Source organism: Podarcis vaucheri, assembly GCF_965113315.1.
Source record: "Podarcis vaucheri genome assembly, chromosome: 2".
In the NCBI taxonomy this organism is placed as follows: Eukaryota; Metazoa; Chordata; class Lepidosauria; order Squamata; family Lacertidae; genus Podarcis; species Podarcis vaucheri.
The window spans coordinates 71,648,188-71,671,369 of NC_138760.1; the positions used below are offsets into that span (position 1 = coordinate 71,648,188).

At 43.7% G+C, this 23,182-nt stretch overlaps 1 protein-coding gene across 2 annotated transcripts in view; it reads left to right on the forward strand.

Moving 5' to 3' along the window:
* Positions 1 to 23,182, forward strand: part of LOC309527064 (uncharacterized protein) — a 171,188-nt gene that overhangs the window by 56,905 nt on the left and 91,101 nt on the right. Inside the window, exons 1-2 of one of the 2 annotated variants that reach the window (XR_014217089.1) lie at positions 18,053 to 18,116; positions 22,399 to 22,606. Coding sequence is in view for 1 of the 2 variants with exons in the window: in XM_082213549.1 (XP_082069675.1) it covers positions 22,399 to 22,606 (208 nt within the window). In the remaining variant the exon portion in view is untranslated. Of the gene's footprint in view, positions 1 to 18,052; positions 18,117 to 22,398; positions 22,607 to 23,182 lie in introns of those variants that run through there. The other variant, XM_082213549.1, reaches the window with a different exon arrangement.

Here is a 23,182-nt window from a genome sequence, read left to right on the forward strand (position 1 = left end):
GAAGGACTTCTCTTTCCAGACTTCTCTTTCATTAATCTAAAAACACATGACAGTGTTAGTTGCAAGCCCTTAGAAAAAGGCTGAATATCAGAAGAGAGAGGAGACAAACATCCTCAAAGTATTTACTGCTGCTGATACATCACACTGACTAATCTTTCACCAGTCGGTCTGGGATTTCCATTTCTAAAAAACATATCACATAAATAATTTTTAAAGATTCTTTGTTTTGAAAATGTTTGGCAACCTCAAATGCAAAATTCCCCAAAAGCTTCTTGCTCTGTGTGAGCAAACACATTTATTCTCAGATTCTTGTATAAATACAAGCCTTAATGAACATTAAGGGTTATTCTCTTATATAGTGTGCCCTGGGCCTAATCTGGAAAGGAAGCGCCACGCTTGAAGAAAGAGGGCCTGATCCTGAAAGCTGAAATCAGAGAACTATTCTAGATTCAGGGTTGTTCCCAAGAGGTCCATGTGCTTGACATAAGCAGTGGGAGACTTGGTGGGACTTTGCCCTTTGCCCCCCTCATCTGAACCTGACAGAACTGAAATCCAGTCTCATAGATTATGTCACATATCCAGAAAGCTTCTTTTTTTGCAGTAATATTATTTCAATATTGTTATTATTAGCAGTAGTTGCAACAGCCTACAGCCACAGCTACATGTCTCTCCAATGGTTTGACTTCATTCCCAAAGGCACACTCCTCCATTGTCTCCCAAGGCAGACAGATGCCAAAAACAATACACCTGGTTATCACTATAGCAAAAATGTGGCGCTTTGTGTCTCATTTGTTAAGTTTTTATTTTTAAAGTAAATTTAGTGGTTAATTAAAGAAAAATAACTTCCATTAAGTTTTAGTTCCTTTAGTTTGTTTGCTAAATAATTTCCTTTATGAGTGAGTATTCAATGTTCCCTTAAAAAGAATTTCCTGGGTGCAAACCCTACTGGCAAGTGCTGTGAACACCTTATATGCTACTTTTCAGGACAAAGGCCTTCCAAGACACCTTATGAAAGATAATTATTTTCACACATGTGTTCCACATCAGCTAAAGACTTAAACATTTAAAACACATCACTGCATGTGGTGTGTGTTGCGGATGCAGAGCATAGAATTTTCATACCTCTGGAACACCCCGAAACCAGGGAGAAGACTAGGCCAGGGATAGTGATTTTTCCTCCCATAGCTTCCTATGGGAGGAAAATTGCAACAGACAAACAAAAAGAACACCCCAAAATGATGCAGAACAAATAAAAGGAAATAACTCTAATGTCTACCCTACCAGTGTAAGCCAAGATGGCTCTGCCTTCTCCCTCTGGCCAAGTCGGATTGGCCTGCACATTGTTAATTAAATAAAAGCACTGGACAAATTCACAGTGGAGGAATAGATCTAGTAACCACCTCTGTGCTCAGAGGCAGAAGGCAGTGAATACCAGATTCACAGGGGAGGGCTGTTGCCTTCATGCCCCGCTTGTAAGCTTCTCAGAAGCAGCTGGCTGGCGGCTGTTGGGAACAGAATGCTAGACTACATGAACCTTAGATCTGAACCAGCAGGACTCCTCTTCTGTTCTTAAAAGGAAGTAGCTCGGGAATCTTTCTCATCCAATTAACAAAACCATGCATACAGAGTGCATGATGAGCCTTTCCCGCCAATGTGGTATTCATGCACTTTCATATAGCGAAATGAAAAAGGAAGAAAGAGAGGCTATAGGAATACTTCTGCTAGTCCTGAGATGATAAAATGACGAACGTGTTTATGTTAGCCGTAACAGAAATGTTGGCAACTGGGCTCACAATATCCCCCCCCCACCCCTGCCTCACAGAACGCAGCTTATGGGGAATGTATACTAATGTTACTCATTTAGGATTTCTGTTATCTGGATACAAATATTGGGTCTTAAAAATGCAAAAGGCTCCTCCTGGAATATTTTGAACCTTTCCTCTTGATTGAATGTCTTGTCAAACAAAAGTGGCAGCAGCTCTCTTGGAGCTGTCTGAAGCTATGCAGATATGATTTCTATCATTTCTTTATTATGTGTAGTCCATAATAAGCACGAGCGTGTATAAATCATCGGCAGCTGGCACTTCGGATGCAATGCTCAAAGGAGAGAGAGAGAGAGAGAGAGAGAGAGAGGAAGACATTTCTCTCTTCCAGTGTCTAGCAATTTCAGATATTATACAGCCCGTCTTCCAATGGCCTTGCAACGTTCTCTTCCATGCAAACCTTCCTTGGAAAGAATAAGGCTTTTATATCTGCCTTGTGACAGAGTCACCGGTAAGATAAGAACTGCAAAGCCGCCACATAGCTACCTTGGTGAGTCGGTGAAGTTGCTTTCCAATGATTTTTGTGATGAATTTGTACAAAGGAAGTGGAGTTATATACCTGATACTCTCGTATAGGTATAATATTTTCTCTCTTCGCTTGGCTCAGTCTTCGATAGTGTATTGAGACACACAATGTGTATACAGAAGCGTTTATCTATATCGCTTTTCTGTGCCTTGCACCTCTCCTATAATGTGTTAGACACTTTCCAACACATATGGAGAAATCCTCTTCTGAGTCCAGATGGCAGTCATGATCCCAGGGCACACCCATAGTGTCTCCATGCATGAGTTCAGACTTGGGGAAGGAAGTGCTGCAGTTTTCTGCCTTCGGTAGCAATTCCCAGTTCAAAGCAAGCTTGTGGACTAATATGGTTCACTACCACAGCCATCAACATCTGAAACCTGGCCTTCAAGGATCTGTATGTAGGGTCTACTCATAAAAAGGTAAAGGTACCCTTGTCCGTACAGGCCAGTCGTGTCTGACTCTAGGGTTGTGCGCCCATCTCACTTAAGAGGCCGGGGGCCAGCGCTGTCTGGAGACACTTCCGGGTCACATGGCCAGCGTGACGAAGCTGCTCTGGCGAGCCAGCACCAGCACAGCACACGGAAACGCCGTTTACCTTCCCACTATAAAGCGGTACCTATTTATCTACTTGCACTTAAGTGTGCTTTTGAACTGCTAGGTGGGCAGGAGCTGGGACCGAAAGACGGGAGCTCACCCCGCCAAGAGGATTCGAACCACCGACCATACGATCGGCAAGTCCTAGGCACTGAGGTTTTACCCACAGCGCCACCCGCGTCCCTTCTACTCCTCATAGGTGATTCCAAATTGGGACTTCTGATGAGTTGACTGAGATGACTGCAGTATATAGAATCTTATACACTTTGTATAGTCTTTGTACACTTAGGAGAGATTTTCCACTCATGCAAAATACCATGTATGATAGCTCATAGGATATGGGGAAATCTTCTGTGACTCAGTCCCTGCTCTCCCTAGTAATGCACAATATACCAATGAATAGTCAGCTGCAATAGTAACCTAGAGCAGTGTTCCCCAACCCCTGGGCCGTGGCCCGGTGCTGGTCCGTGGATCAATCGGCACCGGGCCGCCCGAGGAACTTCAAATCATTTCACTGTGGCGGGTGGCCGAGGTGCAGAGCATTGTGCCCTCTCAAGCCCGCCCATTGTGTGACAATAGCGAATGAAAATTCGCTATTGTTACACTGATGCTCCTCCTGGCCAATCAGGGGGGCGGGTCCTCCCGCTTCCTGATTGGCCGAAAGGCAAACCTCATGCCATTGGCCGAGGAGGAGGTGCCACGGGAGGACTGAGGACTCGAGGTCAGAGACGCGGGGACTGAAGAGAAGCTGCCGTGAGGTAAGTGCATGCGGGGGGGGGGGGCTCAAAACAAGCGGGCCACGGAAAAATTATCAAACATTTACCGGTCCGCGGCGATAAAAAGGTTGGGGAGCACTGACCTAGAGCATCACAAGATGTTCCATGCTGGATTTATTTCCTAGCACAGCAAGGCTTAGGATAATGTTGTAAGTCAGTGTTTTCAGTTTAACACCTCTCATTTATAGGGACTGTTTTGTTCTGTTTTCTCTTGTAGTTTGCAGTGTTGTTGCTGAGAAAATGATTGAGAAATCATTGATGACATGCTTTGTAAAAACACTTTAGGTGGGTGAGAATGTACACAAGCTTTCAACTTTCTCAGCCTTATCTTATATGTAAGGGTTCCACTACTCAGCCAGGAATAATGTGATCTAAGGCAGGTCATTGTGTTTTTGCAGCGGCTGGGATCTGTGAGTTCGTTAGAGGAGCCAAATTCCTCTTTGCATGCCAGCTGCATGTAGAGAAAAAGTACCCTGACAGAGACCTTGGAGCCATTCCTTTAGCTCTGCTTCTAAGACGCCTGCTTCTCCTGCCAACACTCTTGCTGCCATCATTTTGAGAATAATGTCTGTGGTGTGGAGCCTTCTCTCTCTGAGTAGAGCTTCCCGCAAGATTTAGAGAATTCAGGGAGGCAAGAGAAGCCTCCACACATCAAGAAGGCTTCCTGATGCAGGCATTATTCTCAATACAACAATGGCAAGGGTGAGGAGAGAAGATTTAGCATGATTTTGGAGGTTGAAGCTAAATGTTCACTCAAGGGTCCATTTCAACATGCCTTCCTTGCATGTGTGAGTAATGTGTAGCGAGCTTAAAACCAAGAATGAAATAAAGGAAGTGAAGTGGCTTGCTCTGCCCACTTTTGCCTCTGGCCTCACCCACCACAGGCATGTGGCCCCTAGAAGACTATCTATATGGACCGAGAGGGTTTCCCCTCATAAGAATCCCTATTCTAGTGGAAACATTGTTCATGGAATTTGTGTGAATTCTTTGCAGGTTGAATTTTGACCAACCACAACGTGTAGCTATACATGCATGCTTTTAATAGCATGAGAAGTTGCATTACTGGGATCAGGAAGGTGAAAACAGGTGTTTTTAAAGTATGATAAAGCTTTGATGGGTGATAATAAGAAATTACACTTCTTAATTTTGATTCCTCTGTTAAACATAGCAAACTACTTGGAAGGGTACTATTTTCTATTGCATGAGCAGATAACAAATATGACAAATGATGACATTTTGAGTGATCTCATTTAGCAGACTCTGTTTCTTTGTTTCCAGCCACATTGAACAGGTTAAGGCACATATGTTGGCTCTGGGTTGATGATAATGGAAACCCGAGCTCCGTTAATTCCCAACTGATGTAAACCCACACTGTTCTCATTGAGAGGAACAAAGAGTCTTGTGGAATCTGAAAGTCTAACAAACTCTGCTATGACATGAACTTTGTAGAATGGAGTCCATTGGGGTCACAGCTAAAGGACTTGCTCTGAGTATTCACTCAACCCACTGTCCTTGCTGGTGTCATGTACTGGTATCAGGCACCAAGAATTTGAAGGAAAGCATCTGGAAATGAAGTCCTTGGTCGGATGCCCTCAGCACTGACCAGAAAGCACTGGGCAGTCCCCAGCACTGACCAATCCCCCTGCCCACCAACACTTGGGCTGCCTGGTAATGGCATTGCTGCAGTCATTCACCTCCTCATGCTCCCTTGTCTGCTTACTTGCAAGTAGTGGTGTCAAGAGTGGTGTCAAGAGTGGTGGTGTCTTGGTGGGGCAAGAGTTGAGCCACCATTTTACCTCTGAAGGTCACATGATAGGTATCATATTTTATCTCCAACAGTACAGGAAGTGTTAATTTGTTTATTAGTGTTGCTCCTTAGGTGAACCTGCACTAGGGATAGGGGAGAAATTTGATTCAGTCCACAGTTAAAGGGGAGTTTACCCAATTCGCTTTTTCGAAAACAAGATGCAAAGAAAAAGACAGCTATCCCCAACACTTATCCGAATTTTGCAATGCAGTTCCCCAGCCGAGTAGTCGGATTTTAAATAACAATCTGATGTGGAAATGTGGAGAACTCAAAATGAGAAACTTATAGAAACTGGAAATGAAACTTGCCCATCGCTAGCCTGTACTCAGACATAAGTGCATGGGAGAAGGCAACACTGATGTGAGGGTCCCAAGTGGTAGTGAGTGATGGTGGGCGAAGACTAGGTGCCAGTTCAGGTGAGCCCTTAAGACTCATGTGGGTCCTGGCAAATGCCCAGTATGCTAGGTCTGTGAGGCACCTTGTGTTAGTATAGAAATAGTTAGAAATAGTTCCTTTTCAGCCCTGGCCCCGGTCTGGTGGAACACTCTGTCGCAAGAGACCAGGGCCCTGCGGGATTTGACATCTTTCCACAGGGCCTGCAAGACGGAGCTGTTCTGTCAAGCCTTTGGTCTGGGCCCAGTCTGACCCCCTTCTTCCTATGGGATCATGTATGTAAGTGGCCTCCTTGGCTCTCTCTATCGGCCCATATAGGACCAGCAAGTGGACAGGCCTCGTGAAGTTTTAATTCCCTACCCCTACGGTTATGATTCGTGGGTTCCCACTTAATTTTATTTTGATTTTAAATGTGATTCAAATTGTATTTTAAACCAATCGTTTGATTTTGTGTTTTTAATGTATTGTATATTTGGTGTTAGCCGCCCTGAGCCCGGTCTCGGCTGGGGCGGTCAGAGTATAAATAAAATTTATTATTATTATTATTATTATTATTAGTAGTAGTAGTAGTAGTAGTATTCAAAGACCAGAGGATCCTTTCTGATTCTGTTTCTAAAGGGAGGGAAAAGCAACTGAGCAAGAGAATAAAAGGGAAGTAACACAGCCCAGCAGTATCAATTTTCTCCACCTATCTGCCTGTTCAAGGAAAAAATGTTGGCTCGTGAGGGGAGGATGCATGACCCGCAGCTGGTAACAAAGAGAGGGCTTCTTTGGCCATGAGTAGTTGCCAGAGCTGATAGCTGTTGCACGACATGGAGGCTTTTGAATGTGTGGGGCCTTGTTTAGATGATTATATGTGGGCCAGATCTCTGCACTGTGTCACAGCTGAAGAGAGTACGAAGGATGGACATTTTCTTTCTCAGCTATCACCAGATGGCACACAATAGGGAAGAACACACCTGGTCTACGCAACACAGCCTAGCCATTCAACAGAGGGTCTTTAGAGACCCTGAAAGGCTAATACAATGTTTAATGCATGGTCTTAAAGTCTTTGTTGTCATAGGTAGTTTCTCCCTGAGACTTCCTGACTGAGGCTTCCTGTTCCTCATAGCTGCCTTACAATAATTGGCACATTTTCTGCGTATCTCTTATGACTTGTTGTGTAATCTGGTGTTTAAAAGGGGTAACCCGACTGCTATTTATTTACTCCCAGCTACATGATTTGTTTATACAAGGGAAGGGGAACATTTCCAGACGTTGTTAAGACTATAATCCAAGACCATTGGCCAATGTGGGCTGGGGATGAAGGGAGTTGAAGTCCAACAACATTGGAGATCACAGATTCTCTATCCGTGGTTTATCCAATGGAGATTAATCTCTGTGTCAAGCAGCCTTAACAGGATGGGCATTTTCAACCTGCCAAACGTATGATACCACTATAGTTACATTGTCATGCTACTGGCATGATTATATCTATTCAACCAGAGTCCAAAAATATCGAATTCAAATGCATCAGATTTGCCTTAAACATTTAAAGCTTTCACTAAAGGAAATAGTGGGCTCCTTAAATTCAGTGGGACTGAAAAAACAACATTACAGGGTGCACGTGATTGCATTCAACTATGATCACTACTAAACCCTGTGAACATGGGTCTTTAGGAGCAGTGTGACTATTAAAGGAAACAGATATATTGTGGTACGGAGAATCAGGCAGCTTAGCTTGCAAATATATGTCTGCTTTAGATTCTCTAATAATTAGATAGGAACTGCTGTAGGCTTTACAGTTTGAGATAGGGCAAGTCTGGTTTGCAAGACTTCCCAGGAGTAAAATCCATAAACAAAATGATTTTATTTAGAGAACTGTTTCATTAAATGCAACTATTAATTGCTGTGAAAATTGGGGAAGTGTGCAAATATTTATGACATGGCAAGCTGAAAATACAAATACGACCAAGCAAGGATGTTCATGGCTCAATGCAGAAGCTCAGCAAGGCTGTACAGTAAGGCGTTTTAGGCTTTGCACAGCTACAAGGATAATTCACGATGAATTATTGATCCAATGAATCTTGCCTCTTTTTTTTTTTTTTTGTCCTGTAAGCAAATTGCCTGCAATAAGCATGTGAAATTTTCAAGTGAATTAATTATGGACTAGAACAAGTCTCTATTATGGACCTGATTGACCAGTGCCCATAAAACAGTGTTAAACCCTTGTTTGAGTTTGTTTTGGAGTGAATATGACTGAGCTGATTCCAGTGTAATATGGATCAAGCCAGGTTAACACCATTCACCATCTTCGTCTTCACTTTCTTGTCTTCTTCTTTTCTTTTCAATATTTGCATCATCAAAGACAGGATGATATTTTGAGGATAATTAGTGGAGAGAAATCAATCAATAGGCTAAGTAGCACAGATAAATTATTAGCTCATGGTGGGGAAATATCCTACATTGCAACCCTCTGCATGACTGTTCAGAGGTAAGTCCCTTTCATTTCAGGAAGGCTTTCTTGTAGGCAAGTGTATACCTGAGAGTAAGCCCCATTGAACATAGTGGGTATTACTTCTGAGTTAACGTACACGGTATTGCACTGTAAATGTAATATTGAACTCCAGGCATGCATCGGCATGGGGCCATTGTTATAAGCAATCAATTCCTTTATACAAGTGGCAGCTCTGATTAAAAATCCACAGTTATAACCTGCAGTTAACAAACAGATTAAACATATTGACAAATCAGTTTCAGCCGACTATTAAGTCATAAAAGAAATACGTTTGACTGGAGTTGCAGGGCTAGCAATACTTCCTCAGTTGAAGATGCTACTATAACTAGTTATACTGTGCGAATGTGACCTACTGTGTTTGTAGTCAAAGGAGGGAAAGCAGATTCACAGGATTTTTTAATTTCTCCAGATTTTTATTTATTTATTTTGCTGTTCTAATGTGGTCTTATTACCCACAGTGGTTCACAACAATTAAAATATCACAATCCATTATAAAACAATGATAAAACCAGGACTGGCAGATTAAAAAGCCTGAAACATCAAGACAAAAGCTGGCCAGAAAACGAAAGTTTCACCCTGCGAAGCCTCCACAATTATTTGTGCAGTTTCTAAATCCAGAATGTAACCATTAGGAGATAAAGGGAGAACAAGATGCTCAGGAATATTGTCCAGTAAAAAGTCTGCTTTTCAGACTGTTCCTGGAAAACATTCTCAAATTCAGGGGCTTAATTTATAGTTGCCAATTGAGCAAGCATTCCTGGCTTTTCTTGCTAGATGGCGCTGCTTTCTAACAAAAGTTAGTTTCGAGATTGCCTTGTGTGGTAAAAGCTCTGTACGCCAAGGCCACTGCCAAAGAAGAAAGAATTTAAGTTAGATCAGCTTAAATACTAACACTAAGTTATTGGGGTTGTTATTATTTAGTTGAATTTCTGTCCTGCTCCTCAAGACTTGGGGTGAGTATCAAAATACTTAAAGTTGACCGTAATAACAGAGAGCGATCTCTACCAGAATTAAATGTCTTGAAAGTGCCCCCGATCTCAGTTGGAGCGATTTATGCCCATCTCTCTCTACACACACACACACACAATTCTAACCAATGAGGTGTAAAAGTGGCCAGCTTGTTCTCGTAATAACCAATTATATTAAAATTATCCTCTGTTTGCTTAACCAGCTCTGTTGATGCCCAGCCCAAATATTCAAGTTCAGTGTTTGGTGGACCTTTCAGGGCAGGGAGTCCCTCAGTGATTGGGAACTGAATACACTTTGCTTTGAATGTTTGTATGTATGTTTTGTATGTTTCCTGGCTCTTGAATGCTTTAGCCAGTGCTCCACCCCCCTTAAAAATGTTTAGGGGTACTCTCGTTTTCCTACTCATATTGAAATACTGCCCCTCAATGAGGCCAAACTTAGATTCACAAATGCTATGGGGTATGTGTACCCCTGCTCCCCCCCAAAAAACCCACTAGGTATAGCCAAGAGTGCTCTCGTGTGTGTGTGTGTGTGTGTGTGTGTGTGTGTTTTATGCAGGGGCAGCACCAGAGAGGGGCAGCGGCAGCCCCACCTGACTCCCCCCCACCTGGTTATTTTTCTTTCAGAACTCTTAACATGTGGGACACAACTCGACCACCTAGAAATATACTCTGTCTCTTCTTTGCTCTCTTCTCCTCCCCCGATTCATTTCCCCCTGGTGTCACCACTGGTTTTAGGGAAGCGATGGTTTCAGGTAGGGAGATGGATGCTGAGGTGAACTCTGGCGCATCATAGGAACTAAGAGCACAAAAGACTTAGGGAAAAACCAAAACACAAAACTCCCCGCTGCAAACTTGACAAAACCGAGATAGGATAAATGTGGCCTTCCTTGTTCCTTCTCTTGCAGGAATTCTCACACATGTTGTGGAATAAAGCGATCAACTCTGTCTTCATGTTTATTGATTTCTGCAAGTTTCCCTGTGTGAAAGTACTTCTTTGATGAATTGCAAAACTGGACAGGTTTCTTATGACACACACACACACACACACACACACACACACACACACACACACACAGTAGTAAATAGTAGTAAATGTTTGGATAACACTCACAAGAGTTCAAAGCACTTAATATGCATTCACTGTTCAGCCAGATGCATGTTATCTGCTGGTTTTCATTCACACATATAAGCATAAGCCAAGTCTGACTTCCTTTGTCATCTTACACTGACTTCTAAGCTCCTTGTTTTTGACATGTTTTGGGTTTCTTTACCCAACATCTACCAGGAGTGTCATAAGCAAAATAGCAGATGGCATGGTGGGGCCGCTCTGCTCACCTGACTTCCCTTCAGCTAAGTTGCTGCTCCATGCCAGGATGGGAGGGGCAAAGCAGCAGCAAGGTTGGCACAGTGCTATTATGCTGGCAGGAGCACCGGATTGGCTTGATGCCACCTTGCCCCTCCCTCTCTCCATCCTAGTATGCAGCCGAGACAGCAGGAGGAAGGTCAGGTGAGTGATGTAGCTCCACCATGCTACTCACTAATGCAAAAGTATCACCCCTGACCCTCATCAATAGGGGGGTTGCTCTTGTTTTACTTGAACAGGATGTAAAGGGTTATAGAATCCTAGAATTGCAAAGCTGGAAGGTACCCTGAGGGTCATCTAGTTCAACCCAATGGAATGTAGGAATCTCAACTAGATCATCCACGACAGATGACCATCCAACCTCTGCTAAAAAACTTCCAAGGAAGGAGAGTCCGCCACCTCTTGTGGGAGTCTGTTCCGCTGTCAAACAGCTCTTCCTGACAGCATGTTCTTCCTGATGTTATATATATATTCAATATCTTTTGTCAAAGGAAATCTATTCTGAATACCAAATGCCTCTTTGGTCAATGGGACAACTCTTTATTGTTTCACAAGCCATTTGATCCTTGGGAATCCTTTTGCATGCCTTTTAAGGTCTGCAAATGGGTCATGTGGCTCTGTTGCATTGCAATTCCCCAGAACCAAACTTTTTTTGTTTTAAGCCAGGCTTTGGGGTTGTTTGTGTTTCCCCTCACAGCTTTCCTTGCACCCCCTGATCTTGTGTTTATTTGTGTAGAATGTTTGCACAACCACTGCTGGGGGCTGCAAACCCATCTTCAAATGTTCATTGAAAGGATGAAAAATGTGCCTTCCTTCCCCTATCGGTAAACAAATGGAGGGTAATGCAAGGAAATGTTTTGACCCAGTGGTTATTTCCATGGAATAGATGAAATAGACAGTTTCATGATAATAATCTCAGTTTGGAAACATTGACTATTCAATGGTTCTCAACCTTGGGTCCCCAGATGTTTTTGGCCTACAACTCCCATGATCCCTAGCTCACAGGACCAGTGGTCAGGGATGATGGGAGTTGTAGGCCAAAAACATCTGGGGACCCAAGGTTGAGAAAGGCTGACTGGTCAGTGGAAACATCCCCCTCTTCCAAAGTTATCACAGAGCAAGTTTAGCATCCTCCTGTTATATTAGTCAGCAACTAGTTCCTGAATCATCAGTCTCTGGCTTCTGGGCTGATCGTATCCACGGCCCTTTCTAATAGGAAAGGAGAGATTACGTAGAGGAGGGTAGTTCATTTGATTTGTAATTGGCCACCCTATCATGGTTTTGTTTCATCTCACTTTTTTGGGAGGGTGGGGGTTCAATGGAGAGGAAAACAATTGCAAAGAAAAGGAGCAAGCAAGCTTAAGGGCTGCATAGACAGCAGCAACCAAAAGTCTCTATTTTCCTTTCTTCCCTCTGTCTTTTCTTCTGTGACCAAGATGCCTAAGTGTTGCTAGTGTGCTGACTTCTTCCTTGAAAGGGCAGCAGGGGAGGAAAAAAGAGAAGAGATTAAGGTCATCAAGATAATACAAAGAATATTCAAACTGGAAGCAGAGTTTTGTGGGGGATATATAGAAGGTCTGCTTTTCCAATAGTATAAGTCATCAGGCTACAGGAGGATGTAATTTGCAGATTAGGGAAATGAACAAAGAGGATAAAATTAATTTTATAACAGGGAGGAAGAAAGTTCGTTTGAAGGGGACGAAGTAAAAAATGGATGGGAAAGCTCCCATAAAAGGGTTCTGGTTGATACAATCTGACGGCAGATTTAAAGTAAGCTGGAAATATCAGCAAATAAAAAGAAGTATGTTTCTCTCCCTCTTTATCCTTGTGGTATAAGCTGGTGCGTCTCCAAAGTTTGATAGTCGCGGCAGTCAGTTCCCAGAGTGTGGGTGGAGATGGTGCAGAGGAAGGGACAGGAATGTCACGCGCTGGTACAGGGCCAGTCCTTTCCTCTCTGCATAGAGGAGGCAGACCTCACTCTATCAGTCTGTAAATCCGGCAAAGGAGAAAGAACAACCCTTTTAAAAAGCCTCAAATCCTGTCTAAAGTACTCATTAAGCTCAGTTATTTTCTCCTACCTTTCTCTGGCTTCCAAAGTCAGGCACCCAACGCCTGATAAACGTCTTTGCTCACGTTGTAAGATAACATATTTTGTGTGATGCTGGAAGGACCCAGATGCGCTTTGGCCGCACACATACTGTGCATTTAAAGTACATTTCCTCCCCACAAAAACCTGGAAACTGTAGTTTTAAAGGGTGCTGGGAATCGTAGCTCTGTGAGGGGGGTAAACTACAGTTCCCAAGATTCTTTGGGGGGAAGCCATGTGCTTTTAATGTATGATGCGTATGCAGCCTTTGAACGTCTTGTGACTTTTTCTGGAATCTGTTTGCATTGTCACTCCAACATAGCCACTCTCTTTGCACCGATCATAAGGGTATAATCAGGGTTCATGCCTTTTCCTAGTCATATTTTCTGTAGATATCAGTCTCGTAGCCTTTTCTTGCAGGGCTGATGCTCTAATCCAGGGAGGATAACCTTTGGCCCTCCAGATGTTGCTGAATGGTATCTCCCATCTTCTCCAGTGGTTGGCCATGATGGCTGGAGCTGACGGGAGGCAGAGTCCAACTGCACTCTGGATGACTACAGACTCCTCACCCCTGTTCTTACCACTTTATAATTTTGTAGTGCAATATCTATGCATGTCTACTCAGAAGTACACTTATCTGGGGTCTAGGCCCATGTAAGCGAGCATAAGATTACAGCCTTCCTTGTCCCTTTCTTTACCTTTCCCAACATTTTGCTATTCTTTGTAAGGAGAACCAACCAGAACAGATCAGGTTCTGAGAACTGACTTTAAGACTGTTTCCAAGATATAAGTTCCTGGCTGTTGCATGCAGAAGCAGCCCTTAGAGTATTTATACAATCAAACACCCCCACTAATAACGGCTGCAAGGCTGGAATGTTTAAAATTTATACACTGCACACAGATGTTAGCATCCGTGGAAACTGGTATTACAACTCCTGCTTTGGAGCCTGGGGTACTAATAATCAAAATATGTCAAATCTTGTGGAAGTTGTTGGGAAAGGGACAAGTATTTATTAGAAAAGGAGAAAGAAAAGAGAAAGAAACCTATATATCAGTCATTCAGGGGAGAACTACAAAAAACCAAAGGAAGTTGCTTGGCTGGTCAACTGTTCCGGGTGCAGTAGCCAACGTGGTGCCCTCCATATGTTGTTGGATGACAACCTCCCATCAGTACCAGCAACCATGGCCAAAGGCAAAAGAAGAGTCCTGCTGGACCACGCCAATGACTAGTCCAGCATCTCTTCTCACTGTGATCAGTCAGATGCACAACATCACCCTGCCCACCTGTGATCCCCAGCAACTGATGCTCAGAGGCGTTGTGTCTCTGACTGTGAAGGCAGAACGTAGCCCTCGTGGCCAGTCCCCATTGATAGTCTTATCCTCTGTTAACTTGTCAAAACTACTTTTGAAGCTATCTAACTTGGTGGTCGCCGCTACCTCTCCTGAGAGCAGGTTCCGTAGTTTAACTACACACAGAGTGAAGAATGTGCAAAAGGAAGAATTGCATGCAATGTCCAGAAACCTACACAATGACTAGGCTCTACCTCTGTAGCGGGAGGCAGCCATGATTCTGAATATCAGTTGCTGGAAACCACTAGAGGGGAGAGTTCTCTTGTGCTTGAATCCTGTTTGCAGGTTTTCCATAGGTCAGCCACTGTGAGAAGAGGATGCTGGACTAGATGGGTCATGGACCTGATACAAAAGGGCTCTTACGTTCTTATGGAATTGTTTTCTTCCATACAGGGTAAAAAGGTAAAGGACCCCTGGACGGTTAAGTTCAGTCAAAGGTGATTATGGGCTTGTGGCGCTCATCTTGCTTCAGGCTGAGGGAGCCAGTGTTTGTCTGCAGGCAGCTTTCTGGGTCATGTAGCCAGCATGACTAAACTGCTTCTGGCACAAAAGAAACCAGAGCACACGGAAACGCCGTTTACCTTCTCACCACAATGGTACCTATTTATCTACTTGCACTGGCATGCTTTAGAATTGCTATGTTGGCAGGAGCTGGGGCAGAGCAAAGGGAGCTCACCCCGCTGCAGGGATTCGAACTGCCTTCTGACCGGCAAGCCCAGTTGTTACCTTTGTTCCATACAACTGATGTACAAAAGAAAAATTCTTATTTTATTTTTTAAAGAAATCTAATCCTAATCTAATAAATCTCCTTTACATAAAGTGGAATAAATAGGACAGTTTAGATAGAGCAGAATATATAGAATAACACTTCCATTCTGCCAGTGTAAGTTAAAGGTTCACATACTCAGTACACCATGAGTAAATTAACCTAATACAAGTCGTTACTTTACCTATTTTGGATCGCCATGCTGGCATTTCTTTTTCCAAGATGTAAAAAATTTCATTTTTTTTATTGAAAAAAAACCTGCCTTGCTGGTGTTTGCTTGCACATTTATGCAGTAATGCCATGGAGCGGGTGTGCTTCATTTAAATAAATACTTTACCAAACCTCTATTTTTCCACTTTATTTAACATCAGTTCATGTTGCATTAAATTCTCCTGAACTGAACTGTAGCTTGTGTATTACCCTGCTGAAGATTTTTATGCAAAGGAGGGGATAACCCCATTTCCATGCTAAAGTTGCCTTAGCATCCCAGATGAATTGATCTCGCATACCAGTCTTATACACATGACAGAGCAGAGTTTGCAGGAGCTGAGTCAGTCTTGTTGTGTGCCTCCGGTCAATCTGTGCTTTCTTTAACATGAATAACATTTGAAATCTTCAAAGATTGTAGAGATTCCACCACTGAGAGATTATCTTTGAAGATGTCAAACACTAGGTTAGACAGGCTAGTTTCTGAGACAACCATTGGCTCTGCTTTCTCTTAGAGAAGAGGGGCCATGGATGTTGGTTTACTTTTGTATTGGATTTCAGTACAACTAATGTTCCCTCCATGCTCCTACCACAGGCTTGCCATTTTATCATGTGGCTGGCCTGGCCTGGCAACAGCACCTGGTATGCTTAGGCAAATACCAGGTTGACAGGGGCTGACACTCCTTGCAGACATCCTTCCTTTTAAAACTGTTCTCTCTTTACCTAGAACAGTGTAATACAAATGGAAACAATTGCTGTAGCTTCCAACCATCCTCATTTCCCCAGAATGCCTCTTGGCCCTCCTTTGGTTTGCAGCATACCCAGCACACTAGTACAAAAGTTAGGAAGAAAGAAAGACAAGAAGACCCCAGTGTGGCACAGTGGCCACCTTGGACCTTGCCCTGGCCCTCCTCAACCCTGGCACCCCCTCTGTGCCTGCCACATAATATCTCGAGAATATAGACACTACAAAATGGGGGTTGGAGTAAGTACACTCACTAAATTTGGTAGATGCTTTGACACCAAACTCATCTGGTTTGAGGGTTTGCCTGTGAGTATTTGAGAACTGGACTTTGTGGGTCAGAGCTTACTTTTATAATGAGTCTCTCTATTGTATAGAGACTCAAGAGCACTTACATTTTGTGTGAAGTCCACTGTTCCCGGAGTCCACAGTTTGTGGGGTCACAGCAGCCATTGCAGCTTCAGCCAACCATTCCTGCTTTCCATAAAGATTGGCTTGAAACGAGGCAGGTGTAACTGCTACTGTTCTTTCTCCCTTTTGGAAGGAGAAGGCAGCTAGCAGGCTGAGGCAGGTCTAAGAACTGCCTGCTATGGTTTGGCAAATCCTGATCATGTGCTGTTTTATGTCGATTACATTTGTCATGGTTCATCTCAGTTGTAACGCCTGTCGGTCAATTACACAAGTTTGGCTGGCTAAAAACCCACAAACTAAAGATGGGATAAACTCCATTCCATCCCAATTTGACAGAGTTTATGAAACTATCATTCTGGTACAGATCATTTGTAACTTGGGAATGCAACAAACATTTGTATAACATAGATGCACGGGTTATCTATGGGTGTATGCGCCCTGTTATGTGTCTACTCAGTAGCAAATCTGGCTTTTCGTTTGTTTTGATTTATACAGGAATTTGTATCTCACCTTTCTAGTGCTTGAGAGCAGTGCTTTTTTTCTGGGGGTACCCAAGTGTACACAGTACCAGCACATTTTTTTCTAGAAGAAAAGCACTGGTTAGAAGTATGGCACTTAATGTAACAACTTCATGGCGACTGACACATATTTTTTTCTAGAAGAAAAGCACTGCTTAGGAGTCACACAGGGTTGCTAACAACCACTACAAAATACAATACTTTCCAAAAATACACAACCGTATTTTCCGCTCTACAGGACGCACGTACTTTTCCCCCTCCAAAAATGAAGGGGAAATGTGTGTGCGTCCTATGGAGTGAATGCAGGCTTTCGCTGAAGCCTGGAGAGTGAGAGGGGTCGGAAGCTATCCCCAGGAAGCTATCCCCAGGCTTGCGGATAGCAGCCTGCATCCCGAAGCCCAGGGAGTGCTGCACAGTGCACCCCGGGCTTCGGACAGATATCCGCAAGCCTGGGGAGCCTGGCGGGAGTTCTCGCTGGGCTCAGAAGGCTTGCGGATAGCAGCAAGCTCCGGGAGCGAAGGCGAAGTTGTGCACAACCTCGCCCCCACTCCCGGACCCCTTCTGGGGGCTGGGGTCGGGGGAAGCTCGGGCTTCCCCCGCCCCAGCCCCACGGCTAAAAAGGAACCAAGACAGCGAGCGGGATCCATTTTTTCCCCTTTATTTCCCTCCCAAAAAAGACTAGGTGTGCCCTATGGTCCGGTGCGCCCTATAGAGTGAAAAATACGGTATATTAAGAACAGAAACTGGTGCAGCAGATTTAAGCAGGCACGGGACAAAACCAGTTCTCTGTTTACTAAATCAGAAGCCCATCTAAACTTTTAGGACAGGTGTAATATGATGCATTTACTACAGTGGTACCTCGGGTTAAGTACTTAATTCGTTCCGGAGTTCTGTTCTTAACCTGAAGCACCACTTTAGCCAATGGGGCCTCCCACTGCTTCCATGCCACCGGAGCATGATTTCTGTTCTCATCCTGAAGCAAAGTTCTTAACCCGAGGTACTATTTCTGGGTTAGAGGAGTCTGTAACCTGAAGCGTATGTAACCCGAGGTACCACTGTATTTACTATTGCATTTGGACCCAACACAGTTTCAAGGTAGCGCTAGCGTACCTTGTATTGTGATAATCCCGTCAGATGGCTAATTATGGCATGTGTCATAGTGGATGGGCCTGACCTCATCAGGAATGGATGCAGTTGGCATACCAGCCTAAGCTGGACAAAAGCACTCCCAGCTTCAGCTGCCACCTGAGCATCCACAGTAGATTTCAGCACCAGGGACAAGAAAGGTACGCAGACCCTGAATTCTAAATTTTATTGCATAATTGGTCTGAATAATAGAAATGCTTGTGCGTAGCATATCAATAACAAGGGTTTATTTGAGGGAGGGAGGGAGGGAGAGAGAAGGGTTCTGAATACTTTGCTTTATTGAAAACTTCCACCAATGCTTCTGTTGCTTTAGTTAATCAAATTCTTCTATTGCTGCAGTGGGAGTTTAACGCATTCTTGTAACTTCCTGCCTTAGTCCCAAAGGTTTAAACATTATTTCATAATTAGCCTTTACAGTTATGCTATATGTTCAGATAGGAGGGGAGAAAGGAGGCAAGTAGCTTCCCTTCCCCTCCTTCTTTTTTCTTTTTACAGGTAGAATGATTGTTTCTATCTGGGGATTAAAAAAGAAAAAAGAAATGTATGCATGTATGTCAGAGAGAAAGAGCCAGAGTTGATCTGCTCATTTAATAAAAAAAGTTCTTCTTCCGTTAACACAAGAAACTCCAGCTCGTGATCATTGGTGGGATCCACATGCTAGGCTGAAGATAGAAAACACCATATGAGGCTAGATGCTCCTGTTCATGGCTGGCTCATTCAAAGCATAACCCAGCCCTGAGTATCCTTCTACAGCAGCAGCAGCAGCATAAGGGGCGGGGCCAGAAAGAGTGACAGCAGGGCCCTCTTGGTGTCCGCAGGGCTGCGCTCACTGGGATGGAGATGGGTGAGGTGATAACGAGGTCAGGGGAGTTCTGTATTGGTTTCCTATTAAGTGTTTCTGCAGAAAGTGAGTTGTGCATCCACCTGGTGTGGTCAGACAAACTGCATCTCTCCCACTCTCACTCATTATATATTTAATAGGGTACAGGCAACAACACATTGAGCATATCACCATTTTGTACAAATAGACTAATTGAAATGAACACTGCCAAATCTGTCACTGACAGGATAAAATCTGGCAAAAATGTGCATTTTTCACTTTTTAAAAATTCAGGCTTTGTGTGAGTGTGTGTTTAAAGTTGTTTTGGTTTTAATGTATTTTTTAAAGCGTTAAAAAAAACCTTTCCAAAATTGGAGCAAAGTTAGACTGGGATAATTTTCCAGCAACGTTTTGAAAAGAAAATATAATTATAGAAGAATACAGGATTCCCTGTGTGTGAGCGTGTGTTTGTGCGTTACGGTTTCGGCAAATAGTAAAAATGTAGAGTTGCCTTACAATAGCCCTGCTAGGAGCCCATTTCCCAAATGTTTTGCTTAGAAGGAAGTTATCTGCTTTGGCTCAGCCTATAGCCAAAGTCTTTATAGGAACATTTTCTGAGGGGCAAGAAAGAACATGGGAATCAAATGGTTAATTTCTGCCTTCGGCACCAGGAAAAAAGAAAATACATGCAAGCAAGGAAAAATATTAGTCTATGTCTTTTGAAAGCCTCTGAAAAGATTTGTCTGAAGCGTGTATTTTAATGGGAGCCATACAGGTGTTTTCTGAGCTGTGGAGCGCCTGCGAGCAGGGCCTGGGGGCAAACCCAGGAATATGGTATAATGTAACAAGAAACCTTCCTCCACCACTCTGCATGCTTCAGTAGGAAAATGCAAATCAACTCATTTCCTCTTTTGAGGAGGACTTTAGATAAGGGGTCCTGGGGCAAAGTAACCCCTTGCGCATTCCTTCTTCCATCAGCCATTCTCCTGCTTTGCCTAGAATGTGCTGTGGGGGTAACAGCAGGCACTGAGATGAGGGAGCAGATGCATACTAATGAGCTGGGGGTATAAGAAAGAAGAGCCGTGTGTGTGTGTGTGTGTGTACGCATACATGCCTATGTGTGTAAAAGGGGAGCTGCTTTTTTTTTTTGCCAATTCTAAGCATGTTCAGAATCAGGTTGTCCAAAAGATTTGTTAGGAGCCAATTGTGCAATGCTCTCACTCACTGACAGTATCCCTGCATGCACACATTGAATTAATCTCAACTGAAAATCGCTGCAACCTGAAAATAAGTCATCTTGCTCCCCTACCTCTGTGAAAAACGCAACAGACCCCTGTACTGCTAAAGAGGCATGCTTATCACTGAGTCAGTTTCTGCTTCCTGATTCATTCCAACCCCCCCCCCCCATTTTGTTGTTTTATTTTATTTCGTGCGAGGTTAGAATACTCTGTTTTGTTTTTCCATTTGTCTGGAAAGGTAAAATACTCCCATATTCGTGTTAAGCCTTTTAGTGGTGGTTTAGTGACAATAATCAATGCTAGTCATCATTATTACTGTTTATTTCCCAGTTTTTCAGGGGACTTAGAAATGATTTTGATATGCCACAGATCTTTCATCCTCTTTACTTGTTTAAAAGGCGCTTCCCCCTATGCAACTACTAACTACTGCTTAGTGCAGAGATAACCAACATAGTGCCCCCTGATGTTGCTAGATTACAATTTCATCAGCTCCAGCCAGCATGGCCAATGGTCAGGTGCACACAACATTGGCTACCCCTAACTTAGTACTATGCAGTTTAAGGTGAACACAGACATCATCCTTAGGACTGTTGCTGACATATCCACCAAGCCCAATGGAAGGTAAGCTCAAATGAACAAAAAGAGAGGCAGAGAAATTATTGTTCATCATCTTCATCATCATTGAAATATATTGCTATAATTAAAGGTGCAGTCAATGCTTTAAAGAGAATCAGGCATTTGACTAACACCACAATCATAGCATGGACCTACTCAGAAGTAGGTGGCGCTGTGGGCTAAAGCCTCAGCGCCTAGGGCTTGCCGATCGAAAGGTCGGCGGTTCGAATCCCCGCGGCGGGGTGCGCTCCCGCTGCTCGGTCCCAGCGCCTGCCCACCTAGCAGTTCGAAAGCACCCCCGGGGGCAAGTAGATAAATAGGTACCGCTTACCAGCGGGAAGGTAAACGGCGTTCCGTGTGCGGCTCTGGCTCGCCAGAGCAGCGTTGTCACGCTGGCCACGTGACCCGGAAGTGTCTTCGGACAGCGCTGGCCCCCGGCCAATAGATGTGAGATGGGCGCACAAACCCCAGAGTCTGTCAAGACTGGCCCGTTCGGGCAGGGGTACCTTTACCTTTACCTTTACTCAGAAGTAAGTCTGACTGTGTTAAATGGGACTCATTCCCTAGCATGTATGTTTAGAATTGTAGGCTTAAAATCTCTAGGGTTCTGAGGCTGCAATCCTGTACCCTCTTACTTGACATTAAATCCCATAAAACCCAAGGAGACTTACTTCTCAGTAGGCACAAAAAGGATTATACTGTGATTCTATTAAGGAATTATTAGCTGCTTAATCACCTGCCTTTAAAGTGATTGATAAATCGACTGATTATGTTTACATATGCCCCAAACTTCAGTATAGGTACAATTTTTGACATACTGAAGGAAATCTAAGAGAAAATTCAATAAACACACGTGACTTCTCAGCATTAGGAGGAAATAACGGATTAATATGATGAAAGCTTGCAGCCCTAGTATTCACATACTATGGTTAAATTTCTATGGCCCTTCAATGCATTCCTGATGACTGTGGAATTTGTGTTTTGTATTAGACAGCCACTTTTGGGCCCCCCAAATGGTTATTCAAAAGCACAACTTACACCTCATAAGAAATGATACCCTGCTTATACCACTCTTGGACTACTGAAAGCTACTGAAATTGCCACACTGCTGGACAAATTCTGTGCCCTATGGTGACATAAAATTAAAGCACCATCATGGCTTTTCCATGGGTGCTCACCGTACATGTCCAGATCATCATGATGATTCTGTGGAAGAGGCTAGAGATCACAGATGTGGTGCCTGCAAGGCCCAAACTGGGATCCCATCCCCAACCTGATTATTACCCAGCAGTGGTGGCTTAGTGAGGGTGCTCGACCTCCCCCTTTCACAGAATCATAGAGTTGGAAGGGACCTTGAGGATCATCTAGAACAACCCCCTGCAATGCAGGGATATGCAGCTGTCCCATACGGGGATCGAACCTGCAACCTTGGTGTTATCAGCACCATACTCTAACCAATTGAGCTATCCAGGTGCTTTGTTTGACTGCTGCTCAGCAGACATGGACTTCATTGTGCAAACGCACACAGACAATGAGTAATAAAACAACTCAGTTGATCTGGATAACCAGAGGCAGGTATTTCAGCAGCTACTGAAGCCACTTCTGAAAAGGCATGAAACAAGCCTGAGTCTCTATAGCTCCAGTGCACTGTTTTTAGCGTCTTTATTGCAGGGGTGGGAATGGGAATGTGCTGTTTTTGCCTATATGCCATATATTCCTTTGTTGCTGTCTTCTTCGTACCTTTACCAGTTGTGGCCAGTGTTGTCCAGCAGTCAAGCATCCCTGGAAGGCAGCAGAGCCCAAGATGAAGGCGCCAGATGAGAGTGGAAGGGAATGGTCCGGCAACAATAATTCTGCTTCCTCGTTGTTCTGTTCTCCTCTCGAAGTGACTGGTGCCGCCATGGAAATTGAAATCTCTAACCCTCAGACCAGAAACCTAACTTCACAGACTTACTTGGTATGTAAAAATATTCCATTTAAATCAGCAGTAAAGCTAACATGAAAGTGCCAATAAATAATATATGCAAAGAGTTTTTTTTATCAATATATAAAGAAAATGTGGAGTTGTGAAGCTGTTGAAAACAAGCATTAGGAGATGTAATGAAGCAGGAATTAGAACAGCACAGTTCCTCTGGCCATTATAAATGAGAACACCGGGTACCTTGAGAACAGGAAAACTGATGAGTACAGTCTGTTCAGGAGAGAAGGAGGGAAATTTCCCCCAGGAACACATTTCAAATTACTTATTTATGAACTGATGAACTGGGAGACCACCTATAGAGAGATAGGAGCAAGCAGTCTGCTGCAGACAGCTACAGAACTCCGAACTAATTGTGCTGCTGTTTTCTGTTATAACTCCTGCTATCCAGCTGGGCTTTGGAAGCAGGAAATTTAGGCACCAAGTCAAAGTCGCGCTTTCCCTCCTTCTCGCCCGCATAAATATATATATACATGGATATGTTAATCTGGCAGAACCACTGGTCAAGGGCCTGGGAAACAGCTGCTGCCTTTGTCTCGCAAAGTGTAAGGGAGG